General features: G+C 35.2%; 1 protein-coding gene across 2 annotated transcripts; it reads right to left on the bottom strand.

Annotated features, from left to right (window-relative positions):
- Positions 1-4,078: 4,078 nt before the first annotated feature.
- Positions 4,079-14,134, bottom strand: LOC6648280 (innexin inx1). Of its 2 annotated transcripts, XM_047011127.1 has the most exons (7): positions 13,792-14,134; positions 8,641-8,782; positions 8,285-8,575; positions 6,455-6,562; positions 5,219-5,374; positions 4,797-5,149; positions 4,079-4,725 (listed from the first exon to the last, which is right to left on the bottom strand). In XM_047011127.1, exons 3-7 carry the CDS (start codon positions 8,531-8,533, stop codon positions 4,503-4,505), a joined length of 1,089 nt encoding a protein of 362 aa, XP_046867083.1. In that variant the 5' UTR covers positions 8,534-8,575; positions 8,641-8,782; positions 13,792-14,134; the 3' UTR covers positions 4,079-4,502. The 2 variants fall into 2 exon arrangements, with proteins under 2 accessions (XP_046867083.1, XP_002071140.1); XM_002071104.4 differs by having other exon boundaries at positions 8,285-8,782.
- Between the last annotated feature and the right edge of the window lie 658 nt (positions 14,135-14,792).

Consider the following 14,792-nt stretch of genomic DNA (forward strand, 5'->3'; position numbering starts at 1 on the left):
TGTTTTTCTATTTCTCTCTTTCCGTTTTTGTTGTTGTTTTTGTTGTGTTTTCTTTCTTATTCTCTTCGTTTTTTGTTTTTGTTAATTTTGTTTACTTCTTTTTTTTCTTCTTTCGTTTTTTGTTCATGTGTAATTTGTTGCACTTGTGTAGGTTTTTCTTGTTGTTGTTATTATTATTGTTGTTGTTGTTGCTGCTGCTTTGCTATGCCTTGTCATGCGGCATTTTGTGCTGCTGCCGCTTTAACGACAGCGACTGCAACTGCAACGTCGACGTCAACGTTAACGACATTGGGCCTATTAACTGCATTTGCCTGCCACATTATTTTGAGTTTTCATTCCGTTTCATTTCATGCTCTCTTCCTTTTTTGTTTTTTGTTGTTTGTTTTACTTCAATCTTCTTCTTCTTATTCTTCGTCGTCGTCGTCTGCTGCTTCTCATTCGCTGTTTATATTTTTCGTTTTATTGTTGTTGTTGTTGTTCTTGTTATTGTTATTATGATTTATTGATTTGCCTTTTTAGCCTTCTTCTCATCTGCACGCACTTCTTCTCTTCTGCTTCTCTTCTCGTTCTTCTCTCTTCCTTTTTTGAATTTGTGCAAAATTTTTGTTCTACTGCAAATAAAAGTACAAAATAAAAGAAACCAAAATTCAATCAAAATATTATTTTTTTTTTTTTAAATAGTTAAAGATGATTTTGTTTAGTTGTTTTTCCATTGCATGTGTTTTGTTTTTATTTGATTTATTTTTATTAATAAATGCGTTTTACGAAATAATTTTTCTCTCTTTCACACAAACACTCACACACACTCACACATGTTCTCACTCTTTCTCACTCGCTCTCAGTCGCACACTAACGAAACAAAAACAAAAAATTAATTTTAGCTTTTTTCCGCCTTGCCTTCACCCCGTTACCCTCTCGCACACACACACACACACACACACACACGCAAACACACATCTAAGTTTTCCACTTTTTGCTCCATTTTCTTTGGTTCGTTTCGATTTTGACCTTTTTGGGGCCCGTTCGTTCTTCTTTTTTTATAGTTTTCCTTTTTAGCTTCTTCTTTCTTGTTCTTTGCCACTGCTTCATTCTACACACTTCTTTTACCACTTTGCCCCTGTTTCGTTTCAGCAAAGGAGAAAAAAAAACACATCAAATGCTTTTTTTCTCTTTCTCTCTTGGGTTCTGTTTTTTTTTTTTTGTTGGTTTGGAAAATGGAAAATTTTTTCGGGGCTTCGCTTTTGCGACGCGATGTTTAGCGGCGGCTGCGCTGCTGCCGATTCTCTACTGCTTCTTCTTCCTTTTGCTGCTCTGCTGCTGCTGCCTGTGCTGAATATTGCTCCCCCGCACTTTGTTGTTGTTCTTTTGCAAGAGTCACATTTGATTCACATCTTACGTTTTGTTTTTGTAATTGTTTTATATTAAATGCATTTCTTTTTTTTTTATCAAGCTATGCTTTTTGACTGTTCAACAATAACAAAATAAAACAAAAAAAACTGTGTTGGGCTCTTGGCAGAGTGGCGCCCTTCTGACCGCTAGATGGCGCTGGACAGGGATGGCGAATAGCATTTTCACGGGAACGAACAAAAACAAATAAAAACTTGCGCAATTCGGACAATGAATAAAAATGGAAATTGTTTAAACAATTCTCTTTGGTGTTTTTTTGCGATATGTTTTTATTTGTTTTGCCTTTAGTTGGTTTTCTGATTTGTTGCAGCCCTAATTTATGTTTTATGCTTTGCCTTTTGTTTGCCTTTGCGCATTTCGAACCAACACACATGCACACACAGAAACACACACACACACACTTAAAAAAAAATAACCAAAGGAGCCCAAAAAGTTTTGTATAGTGGGAGGGGGAGCCTAACAAGCGGCAGCGAAAATGAGCCCAAAAGCGAGAGAGAGAGAAGTACAGAACAGAGCGAGAGAGTAAAAGAGAGCCTGCTGCTTTGTATACGAGCAAGAGGGAGAGAGAAGTCGTTTTATTTCGACAGTTTTTGAATTACTGCTGCGGCTGCTGTTCTGCTCCTTCTCTGCTTTTGCTGCTTCGTTTTCTTCTCTTGCCTCTTCTTCTTTTAGCCTTCATCACCTTCGGGCCTCGATGTCCAAAGAATTTTTGGTGCAAAATGTCGACACTTGTGGGGCAAAAGGATGGTGTAGCGGGAGGTGAGCGGGTGTGAAGGGTGCTGCTGGATGTGCGCTTGGGGTGGGGTATATATATATATATATACGTATGTGTGTTTGTGTTTGTGTGTGTGTGTGGGAGGGCAGAGCAACGGCCGGGTGGTGGGGTGTTGGTTATTGCTCAGTGATTTTTTGGGGGTTGGAATATATTTTGTTCTCCAACCGCTTCCGCAACTGCCTTGGACTTATATTTTGGGGACGACGACGACAAATGCTTGAAAAGGGATAAAACGAACAAGGGTTGGGAGAACTGGGAAATAATCCAAAGGAGGCTGCCGAAACAAGGTTCAAAACGGAATAAGCAAGACGAAAAACTAAAACCTTAAGATTTATTATTATGTGTTTATTTCTTTCATTTGGTTTCATGACGCGAATCGGTTTTGCTTCACATAATTCTACTATATATTTTTTCAGAAATTCCGGTTTAATTATTTTGGCAACACTTTGTGCCTGCTTCTCGGCATTTTCCTTTTGCCTGTTATTTTCTTTTTATATTTGCTTCACACTCTCACACACACGCGCAACTACAACAAACATTGCGTTCTTGTTTGGTTTTATCTTTATATTTCTTTTTTGCACTTTTTCGCACACGCCCGTTTTCTCAAACTTACACTTAACATCACATTTTTGTTGCTGCTGTGTTTGTTTAATGCAAAAAAAATTAACACTAATAATTTTTAATTGTTTTGCCTTTTGCCTTATTTATGAGTGTGTGTGTTATTTATTCCATTTGATTGTGTTGTGCAGTGATGTCATTTTAGCTTTTTCTCCGTCAGTTGTTGTGCTAAAATACTGTGTTTTTCGTGAAAACCGACTTTTTTTTACCAACTCGCTTTGATTGATAAATTTAAATTCGTACATATTTTAAAAATAAAAATTTGTTACTGCAAAATATTAGAAATGAATTGCAACGACACAACAAGTGTGTTTATAATTATCAACTGCGACTAGCCGGTTAAGTGAGATAACAAAAAAATTGTTACTCAAATGATGATAAATCTTAAATTGTCCCTCTAATTACTTTATGTACTTTACCACATTACTTTATGTACCTTATGTATCCTTTCAAAGTCAAATTTACCGTGTGCAAATAAAGAACAGATGTTTTAATTTCTTCAAAAAATCGGCTTCTTTTCTTTGCGTTTTGGCTTTTTTGTGCGCTCATTTCGGTGATCTAGCTTTTTATAGTCTAGAAAAGTGGCAGCACTATTGTGTTTCTATGTCGGATAAATCATAACCGTATTGACGGATAAATCACCCCCGTGTTTCTGGATAAAAATAGATAAGTTATCGGGTTATCAAATGAAATTTATCGATAGTATAAAATTGCGAATAACATACCGATGACACCGATTTTTATCGATGACTTGAAATTAAACCTATCGATAAATGAGCGCGCGACATTTACAATTCAAATTGATCAAAGTCATATACAATTTATATCTTATGTGAGTTGAAAGTCCTTTAACAATCAACCCATTGCTATTTTTTCTTCTCAGTTTTTTTTGTTAAATAAAACAAGTGATTTTTCGCCAGTTGTTTTGTATTTTTATCAAAATCCAAAAAAAGTTCAGAAAACTTTTTTGCAAATTTTCTGTTGTTTGCCTAAAACTACACAATAAACTTAACATAGAGCATTTTCAGCTGTTAAATGGTTATATAGTTTTTTAATTAATATAACCATTTTCTAGTTGTTGTTGTTGTCTTTTTTTTTTTTTTTTTTTATTGATATTTGTATTATATTTGTATGAAAGACTCAAAAGCAATATTTGTTTGTTTTGTTTATAATATTTGTATGTACGAAGCTTTGCACATTTTCATCATCATTATAGGTTCAGCTTAATTTCATAAAAAAAAAGTTGATTTTTTGTTTATTTTTCTTTCTTTTTTTTCCTTTTTTTTTTGTTTGTTTGTTTATATATGATAAAATATAAACTACGAAATTAAATTACATTTTATAAAATTAAGAAAAAATTAAAAAAAAACCATATGATTTTTTTCATTTTGTAGTGAAAAAAAAAATAATTGTATATATATATATATTATATTCTGCCAAGCGATTCGAGTTGTGATCATTGATTAAAAATTAAAAATGAAATATTAAAATTTCAAGTGATGGAAATTGTTGTGGGTTAAGGAGTGGGCGGGGCGGTAGCAAAAGGGCTGAGGGGAGATGTAGAGAATTGTCATGATTTTCGCTAAATAATATATGAAGAATTGGGGGGAGACATCGGAAGGGTAGCTGCTGCCATTCGTTTAGATGGAAATACAGCTTGTTTTTTTTTTTTGTTTGTTGTCTTTTTTATGTTTTTTACTTTCTACTTGGTCCGATCAAATTTGGAGGGCTCCAGCTGTTTGACAAATTCACCCATCACATCTTTGTAAATGGCCGGATCCAAGTTACGTCCAAGCATATAGATAAGCCACCAATCGCCAATATCTAATCGTCGTGACAGAGTGCGACAAATATCAATCGAAATCATGCGATTGCGGGCATTCAATAGGCGAGGTCTGAACTTGGGCATGAAAATGATGCAGGCACTAGAAAAAAATACAACAAAAAAATTACAAGAAATGTTGGTATAGATCGCTAATCACTCTTCATTACTTACCGGAATACCATCAAGCCGATGAGTAAAACAAGCAATATCCAATACCAGAACCATATAAACACATAGGTCTTCTCGTTGACAATGTTCAAGGGGAGAATGCACAGGGAATCGTGCTTCTGGAGCGAACCAGATGCACCATATTTATGGAATATGCATTTGGTGACACGTGGAAAGACATATACCATGGGATCGACACGCTGCTCTTGCGGCACATCCGATAATTTCATGATATTCGTACCATACGACAAGAATTCGCCATCAAAGAAACGATTCATCAAATACATTTGTACGATAATGTTCACAAAGCATAACACCTCGCATGCCCAATAGCGTATGGCATATAGTTTATGACGCTGCATTCAAAACAAACATTATTAATATCTATAGATTGTTACATAACCATTAAGAGACAGTTGTTATACCTTAACATGCTTGATCAAATAATCAAGTAGGGCATCGCGTTTCGCTTCCTTTTCTTCGCGTGTGCAAATTGTTATATTCAGTCCCATAACAATCATACGCATAAGTCCTCCCTCAAATTTGTTCCATAAAAATTTCGGTGTATAACAGGCCATGGCCTAGATAAGAACAAGAACAAGAGAAAAAATATGATTAGAATGTAAATTTCATGGCCTTATAAATATCAGAGCTTTACAAAGAGAATAAGGCCTAGTCGAGTTTTCGATTCCATATAATCCTGTCGGATTCAGATTTGAGACCTGTTCTCCGCTTTTGAATTCGAGTCGAAAATTCCTCCGAATAAGTCGAACTAGTCGGATAATTGTTGGGATTTCTACTTAGAAAAGAAATTTATACCTAAAACATTATAAAGCTTGGCAACTCTAAAAACTGATACAATAGGCGAATAAAAATGTTTCGAACTTAACTTCGAAAACGGAAAACGTTTGACATTGTATTCGAAATTGACAAGAGCAAGTTCGAAAACGTTTGAGAACGAATCATTTTTTGTTTATCATTTTTTTTGCTTATAGTTGGCAAAAAAATTGAGTTATATTTGAAAAACTTATCGGAATAAATTTGAAAGTTAAGTTCTTAACGACGATAATCGAAAGCCAAAAGGACGATAATTGCAAAATATTCTCGATTAGTTTTAAATAAAACAACTATTGACATTTGCACGTATTTCGTTTATGTTTCAGAAGATTTCGAAACGAAGAAAAGTTGTCTGAAGATCTCGATGTGCTGCCTTGTCAATTGATTACTTAGTTAGTTACAGAATGCTCCCTGTGCCGCAACAATTGTTTATAACTATTGACACTTGTGTGACGTATTTGTTGTTGGCTTTTAGCATATAATTAATAATATTTGGTATTTCACAAGTTGTGGGTTTGTTTACGGCTTGCCCCCGTCCGATTCAGTGGCGCAACACACCACAATCATGCTTGATTGAGTAAAATACATTGACCCATAACCATACAAACATATACAGAGATATACATACATACATATGTACATATATCGGTGTCTATATCCCCCCCACACCAAACCAAAATTCCAAAAATGAAGATCTACGCATCATTCAATTAAGCTTAATTGGAGCGGATTCCCAGTGAAATATTCTCTCTATATCGCTTTCTCCCACCCAAATTGTGTTTGAATTTCCACCAAGTTGTTCTCTTGTCTCCGCCGACACTTACCTGAAAGAAGAGCACAAAGCAAACCCATTGATAGTAGGTATAATATTTCTTGGCATCTTCGTCATCAAAATCATTGGCCACACCGGGATGAGCCACTTCGCGTCCAACCTGCAAAATTAGTCAATAAAAATAATAATGAATTAATTTTCATGTCGAACAAATCCAACGATCACTTCAGATTCAAATGATGTGACGTTTAGCTTATGCTGATCACCTTTAGTTATTCGAATATTTTAGATTGCTTTCAAGTACAGTCACTACCACCAAAGAGTCACTCTAGAAGTTCGAATTCGATGACTGAAGTGCTTAGTTTTCGAATTTTTGCTTATGAAATACTTTCATTTTACAAATTTGAAAGGTGAACAAGTTTTTGAAATACAAATTTCGAATGTTTACTCTTCATCTTTTTGTGTTGCCTTTGAAATAATCTTCGTTTGGAAGATTGACCTCGACCTTAATAAATTGCAATCAAATAGGTCTTAATCTAACCAGATTTTTATTTAAGTTTAGGATTGAAATTAAATTTTTTGGCTACCTAGATCTTCATACTTAAGTTTTTAACAACAAACAATCACTCTGCAAATTCAAATTTAAAGATTTAATTGATTTTCCAAACATAAATTTCAAATTTTTGATCAACATAAATGAACTATAACTCGTTTTATTTATTGTATTTTAAGTTTAAAGTGATTATCTGACTATAAATTTTAACTATTTGCTTAGATTGATGGTTGAATTTGAATTTTAGCTTAAGTGAAGCTACTACAGTGACTAACAAAAGAAAATGTACAGTCTTTAGCAGCAATTAGTTTGACTTCGATGATTATCCTAATGACATTCACTAGTAGAATACAAATATCCAAACTTTCATTCAAGAAAAATCAAAATTTCGATTTGAAAATCTTGTTAAAGTTATTTTTAAGATTTCAGCAAGTTTCTGATTACAAATTTTGATAGTTTTTTAATAAAGTTTAGTATCAGTAATCGTTCAATCTATTAGCTCACACTTTATTGATTCAAATTGATTGATTGAACGTTTTTTTTGTTTTTTTCTGTGGATCAATAACTAATAATCTTAATGTTTGTATTGTGTTCCTCTCTCCCCCATTCCAATTTTGAAAAGAAAGCAAAACTTTTCAGAGAATTCAGCAAAAAAAAAAAACAACAAAAAACAATAAAAAAATAAACTATTGTTTATTATAATGTTTTGTTTGATTCGGTTTATATTTTTCTTTGTGGTCTGTCCTGTTTGGTTTGCCCTCATCTGAAATGTGAGACATGATTGATGAAGAAGAAGAAGAAGATGAAGAAGGGGTGAAGGGTAGTGGAGGAGGTAAACAACACATATCGTATACCCCTCTCCCCCCCTATAAACTGCTGAGTTTGGCTCACTCCCCGCGGGGAATTCAATTTTATGTTGTCGAAACTTCATTTCGCAATGTATATATATATATATATATATATGTAGTTAAATCGGTGCATGGACAGAGACAACGCCCAGTTTATAATTGCTTTATGGCCCTTGAGCATAAATTACGCATCTGAGAGGCAGAAGACAAAAAAAAAAAAAAAATGAGAAGAAAACGAAGGAAAAAAAGGGCCGGACGTGCCCAGCATAACTACCTACCTACCAACTGACTCTGACTGACATGCGGTATAGAGTCTTGATCGTCTCTATTATGCAGACAGAGACAGATAGTTAGAGAGAGAGAGAGAGAGAGCGACAGAGAGGAAGTTACGGAAATACTCAAGATGCTGGGATTTATCATTTGTCCCTTCTTTGGGGTTTCAAAGTGTTTTTTTTTTTTTGGTTATTTGGTTTAAACTCACCTGTCGACGGAATGCATCCGGCATGGTAAATGTACTATGAATCCAGCAAAAGGTATTCACCACATGCGGTGGCACACCGCTGACAATGCAACTAATCGGTTGGCCCACATACTGTGTGGCAGTTATGATTAGACTGCATGTCAGCAAAAGGACCGTGGTGAATGAATTATGCAAACGAAAGACGGCATTATCCGTTTGAATGTCCTGCCACTTAAGGTAGCTCTTCAGGCTACCCAATAGCTTATACATCTTGTTGGCACACTACTTAATTACGATCGTCACAAAAAATATCTGTATATATATGTATATATATGTATATAGAGAGCTTATCTCTTCTCTTCTTTCACGTATCTCACGTGTTGCGTTTTGCAGCGGATGCTTCAATTCCGGGCAGTAGTGTGTGATATATTCAAATTCAATACGTGGCGTATTCTTTTAATTTCTTCTTGTTCTTATTCCTGTTCCCAATGACACAACGCAGCCGCCGATGCATATCAACTGGAAATAGACAACAAACAACAATAAGATAAAGTTTAAAAATAGAGAGAGAGAGAGACAAATGGCAAATAAAATGCTAGTTAAGTGGACGACATACTTCATATCGTATCGGTAATTGCCTCTCAGGGTTCAGGTACCAATATGTACATTTCGGTGATTGAAAATTAGAAGAAAAACTTATCGAATGTCAGTCGTTTTGCCCTCAATTGAAGTTTACCGAAGAATGTGTGTAAAAATGTGTACAAAGTTCAATTTTTCCGTTCAAATAGTAGATTCGTTTCCACGTTTTTTTTTTTCTTTGCCTCATAAATCAACATCAACTAATAGAATCTGCAGACAGTTTCAATTTCAATTAAAGCCACACACACACACACACACATACACACATACAGAGAGAGTCATGCAGGAGAGAATTGATGCGCCATTTAAATATCAAACTGAAGCTTTTCTCCACTTGGTATGAGCCACGAAAAGAAATCGAGCTGAAATTGTTGTTCCAGTTGTCGTCGTCTTCGTGTCTCTGATCTTTGGGGTCTTGGAGTGCAATGCACTCGATTGCAATTACTAATGATTGGGGTGGGTTGGGTTGGGTGTTTGTTTTGGTTGACTCTAGCGCCACTTAAGGGCGTTCTTTTCTTACGATATTCGAATACAGTCGACTCTCGTTAATTCGAAATTCAAGGGAATTTTAAAATATTTCGAATTATCGAGACTTCAAAATATTAAATGGTTCGAATTTTTGAGAGAAAGTAAATGAAACTTCGAATTATCAAGTTTTTATTTAACTGCTAATGTTTTACATATTTACAATGTCAATTAATTAATCTTTGAAAAGAACTTATTAATAAGTGTTTGTTTTGGGGTACATTGCTGGTGCTCAGACTTATCAATAATTTTTTTAAGTACAAAAAGTGCCTGATATGCTGTTTCATCAGTTTCGTTTTGTAGGCAAAAGCTTTGTAAATTCTCAAATGAGGCTCTTGCTAATTTAACTGATACTTCTTCCAAAGGTTTTGATATGTCGTCTTTGCCTTCATCGTTGCTCGTTTCATTTGTATCGGTCAGAGATCAAATTTTGCCATCGGTTAGTGATCCTGAGACAGCAACATCTTCATCCACTTCAACATACTCAGAAAAACTCACACCGCTGAAGTCAACTACTGGTACAATAGTTGGTTCTTCAATATCCATAATTATTTGAGAATTGTCCTGATCTTCTTTTTCAAACCCCGATTTTTTAAAGCAGTTGAGAATCGTTTGGGGTGTTACAGCTCTCCGAATTATCGAGGGTTTGACCATATGATTTCGAATTACCGCGATATAGCAATGATTTTTTCGTTCCAATTACCAAGTGTATAAAAATGTATGGACAAAATTTGAAATATCAAGAGATTTTGTAGGGGACTCGTGATAACTTCGAATTACAGAGAGGTTCGAATTATCGCAGGTTTGAATTAACGAGAGTCAACTGTATTAGTCTATTGTAGAATGTTGGTTTAGTTTTCTTAGTTGCTTAGTTTTCTAGACATTTTATACGACACTCAAACCACTTACGATATTCGAAAGTATTACGATATTCAAAAAAAAATGTACGAAATTTTGTAGTGGAAAATTAGTTTACTAGTCTTTCAAGTGCAATTTAGATGATTTCTTTACCTCAACGTTTTGAAAATTATTTCATTCGAGGTTAGAAAATATTTCGATATCGAATTTAGAGCGTTTGTAGCTTTTCTACTATCTAGAATTTTCATATTTCGAGTTCTAATGATAGTTTTAATTAATCTCTATCTGCATCAAACTCACTACAAAAAGTAGTTTGTAGTCTATTTAAATCAACTCTATGAGTAAATATCTCTGAAATTATTTCACATTCGATAACTATTTTGTTATCGATAATCAAAAAGTACAGTCAGTATGAGCTATTTGGATCTACATTTCAATAATTTTAAATTAAAAGGCGTAATAAGGCCAAACAGTAGTAAACAAAAAGGACATTGAGTTAATGCGTAGTTTATGCAATTGCCAACCTTCCACCCCGTCTCCACCCCTGCCACTTGCCACTTGCTCCTCTGTCTTGTCATCTTGCCCCACGCTTCGTTGGCCACTGACAACAACAGCAACACCAACAACAATGGCTGCCACTTCATTCTGCTATACCAAAAAGCGTCTTCCCGCCCCCCTTCAACCCTTCTCGTATACCGCCCACTGAACTTGGGCACAATTGCGCCATAAAATGCTTGCAAATTTTTTCATTGCCAAGGCCATGGAACAGGGAACATGAAACCGAAAACCGATTTGCTTTGACCGACTTGAACAGATACCCTAAACCAAAAATGCTTTCATTAATGAGGGAGAGAAACAATTCGGATCGAGGTTGAAGTGTTTTGCCTAGCCTAACAAAGTATGTACATATCAATCACTTATATACCCCATATCTATATAGAGTATCAAAAGTAATTTTGTTGTTGTGTAAATTGCAATTGCTATGCATTTTCATATATTTTGTTTTAGATTGTTTGTTTGACAAACAAATGTCACTTATTTTTTGTTCGTGTTAATGCCATTTACGTGAGCGGGACAAAATAGTGCATTAAAATTGGCCATTGGCAATTTGAGCTTTAACCTTAACATAAATCTTTCGAGAACACAAATGTTTCAATACTTTTATGACGTCAGAAGTAAGCATGGAACAAAAATCATGAAGTAGTTTAGTCGTTACTTCGACTTTGGTATATCAAACAATTATATTTGAATTCTTAAGACCAAATTTAGACTATCTCGCTCACTCTTACATACGAGTACGAGTTAGCGCATCTAATGGCGAATTTTTTTCAATGGTAAAACGCTTATACCTTTAATTTGGATCATTTTCAAACGGTTTTTAATGAAATTGAGTGGGAGCGTAAAGGGGCGTGTCAAAAATATAAAACCATCTCGATCATCTTACATATTGTAGGAGTCTGAATAACAAATTTGATGACTCTAGGTCTTATAGTCTTCCAGATCTAGATGTTTACATATATAGGCGGACAGACAGGCGTACATAGCCAAATGGACTCGAGTGTTTACGCTGATCCTTATGGAAGTGAAAATAGTTCCTCTTGCCTGTTACATATATGAACTTTAATATACCCTTTCACCCTCTTGGGTGCATGGTATAAGAACAACCAAATTTACTTAATTACGGTCTCGGTCTGGTTTAAGTTCTGGAGTACTTTGTGGTTTTGTTAGTTGGTTTTTTTTTTGTTTTTTTTTTTTATATATTTTTTGGTTGTTAAGCAGCTGCACTTTCAAGCGGAAATTGCCCTTGCATTGTCTGTTCGAGTGTGTGTGTGTGTGAGTGTGTAATCGGTTCTTGTTAAAAGAGAGAGAGAGAGAGAGAGAGAGAGAGAGAGAGAGAGAGAGAGAGAGAGATAGAGAGAGAGAGAGACAAAAAGATAGTCATACTACTAACTATTCTAACTATGTTTGTAGCTATGAGATTTTTCTCTCTTTACATGTATCCGCTGTCTCTCTGTCTTCCTCTCTGTATTTATTCATCTTTCTTTGAATACCTTGTTTTCCATTTTGATGTGTAGACAATGTTCTTGGGATACGGTAATTGAAGTTCTATAAACTTTTTTTTTTAAACATAAACCTTTTTCTCTATGTCTCTCCTTCTACCCCGATTCTTTCGAACAATGCGTCTTGTTTAAATTGACCATTTCCGTTTTGAGGGCAAAAAATTGATGGATGGGAAAAAGACAAAGGGGGTTCCACCTCCGTCACCTACAATGGGGCGAGATCTCCCCAAAAGCGGTAACTTCTGAAGATAATCAAAAGCTCAAGTTTCTAAAACGGAAAGACTTCAAAAACAAAAAGTTTATGGGGCGGAGAGGAGGGAGTGTGGGGGGCGAGGATTAAAAATGTGATGATGAAATCTTGAGAGATCATGAAAAATATGGGAAAAAAAATTAATGTTCAGAAAAAATGCATAAAAAATCATAAGACTAGAAAAGTACAAAATGGATTGCAATTAGAAAACTATTAAATGGAAAACATAAAACGATACAAGGTTGAAGATAGAAAATAGTAAAATAAATAGTTCTTCGCCTAGTCCAATGAGTTTATTTAAAGTCAGAAATATGAAATTTGTTAATAAACAAATACGATCAGACATCCATAATATGGAATTGTGTGGCAAGAAAATGGGAAAAACCTCCAGAGAAGAATGACAAGTAGACAGAAGATTATCAGAAGAAGTTTAAGAAGAAGAAGTTTATCAGATGCAAAAGGGTTTCATAAATTATTTGATTTTTATAGACCGACAAGCAAAATGAAAATGTGAGAGAGAAAGAAAAAGGTAACCAAAAAGTATTCTCTTGTAATAGAAACCTTCTTTACCCCAGCCCCTCAAAGAAAAAACCTTAAGAGAAAGCATAGGAATGCCGACATTTGAAGAGACAGACAGAGAGAGATAGATAGAGAGCGAAACAGAGAGAGATGCTAATTAGATAGACAGATATACAATCCTCTAGAGTTGCCATGGCACCATGTGGTAATCTATGGATAAATCTCATATATCTATGATACTTATTCTTGAATCTAATTTGATTTGATTTACTAAAAGGTAAAAAAGATGGAAGATCCTTTTTTTTTTGAATTTTTTGTCGTCGTTTCTGTATTACATCGGATTGAAAGTTAAAATGTGATCTCAATCTTTGTCTTGTTGTTAATTTTAGTTGCAAAAGCAATTGACAGCAATTTGGAATTTCAATTTTCTAGAGTTTTATCGTATTCATTTACCAGTTGTAGCTAATCAAATTTAATCTCAAGGTTATAAACATAAAAGCAAATCATATTGAATCTTTTAATTTGACAGATTAAAATGACACAAAAATATTCACAGCTCTCACTATGATGCTCGAGATCTCTCTCTCTCTCTCTCTCTCTCTGTCTCTCTAGCACTCGAGTTATATTCTCATTCTTTGATCAGGTGTTGCTTTTTTTGTTGTTTTTGATTGACTTACGTGAAATCCGTTAGCTGCTCCTGCACTTCTTCTTCTTCCTGTTTCTTCTTCTGCTGCTTCTTGATGATGAGGGATGAGCGCCTTATTGTTGTTGTTGTTGTTGTTTTGCCGAAAAATCAGCTGCCAGGTGGTGCTGCAGTGCGGCGTCTTCGTCGTTGTTGTTGTTGTTGTTGATGAATTTGCATAGGCACATGCAAACACTCAAACACACAGACACCCACACTCCGTCACACCGACACACACACACACAGAGACCGGGACACAGTCCAAGAGGCTGTAAGCTCTGCTAGAACAGGTTCTTAAATTTTTAAGTTGCTGCAACACACAGCTCAAAAAAAAAATCAAACCAAAAATAAAAAAAAACTAATAGAAATAAATATATGTATGCCGCTTTACGTTCTTTTTGTCTCTTTTGTTATTGTTGTTGTTGTTGTTGTCGAGTTTATTGTGTATGTGTGTGTGTGCGGGGGTTTGTAAGCGCGCGCGCCGTTGCAGTCGCTGCAGCCAAACAAATTCAAATAAACTTAGAATTTACAGTAACATCAACCGCAGCCTACAGCCACAGCTACAGCAGCAGCAGCAACAGCGGTAAGAGCAGCAGCGGCAGCAGCAGCTGATGATTGTATCTCTCTATCTGTCACAAGAAATAACGTACGAAAAACAAAAAAAAAAAAAAAACCAAAAAACTATAATCCAAACAGAAAAATATATATCTTTTTTTTTTTTTTTGAAATACAAATGCGAAACGCACAGAAGTTGAATTATTTTCGAGTTCGAGCGCCGTTGTTCGACGGCGTGGAGACGCTGCTCACTGTCGCTTAAATTTTGTTTCGTTTTAGTCAGACTCAAACTCAGATACTCAGATACCCCAGAGACAGAGACAGTGACAGAGGCAGAGGCAGAAAGTGGTGTAAAAAGTGCTCAGGTTCAGTCAGTGGCGTAGCCAGAAAATTTTTTTTGGGGGGGGGGGGGGTTAACCTGTTTTAGGATCAAAGATATTG

This window comes from Drosophila willistoni (genome assembly GCF_018902025.1).
Source record: "Drosophila willistoni isolate 14030-0811.24 chromosome XL unlocalized genomic scaffold, UCI_dwil_1.1 Seg141, whole genome shotgun sequence".
Taxonomy (NCBI): domain Eukaryota; kingdom Metazoa; phylum Arthropoda; class Insecta; order Diptera; family Drosophilidae; genus Drosophila; species Drosophila willistoni.

What these genes read in the sequence shown, in the direction of transcription:
- LOC6648280 (XM_047011127.1), bottom strand. Translation starts at nt 8,533, where the DNA reads ATGTATAAGCTATTGGGTAGCCTGAAGAGCTACCTTAAGTGGCAGGAC. An exon ending in CGGATGCATTCCGTCGACAG is followed by an intron (nt 6,563 to 8,284) that starts GTGAGTTTAAAC and finishes CTAATTTTGCAG; the next exon opens with GTTGGACGCGAAGTGGCTCA. An exon ending in ATTTGATCAAGCATGTTAAG is followed by an intron (nt 5,150 to 5,218) that starts GTATAACAACTG and finishes TTTTGAATGCAG; the next exon opens with CGTCATAAACTATATGCCAT.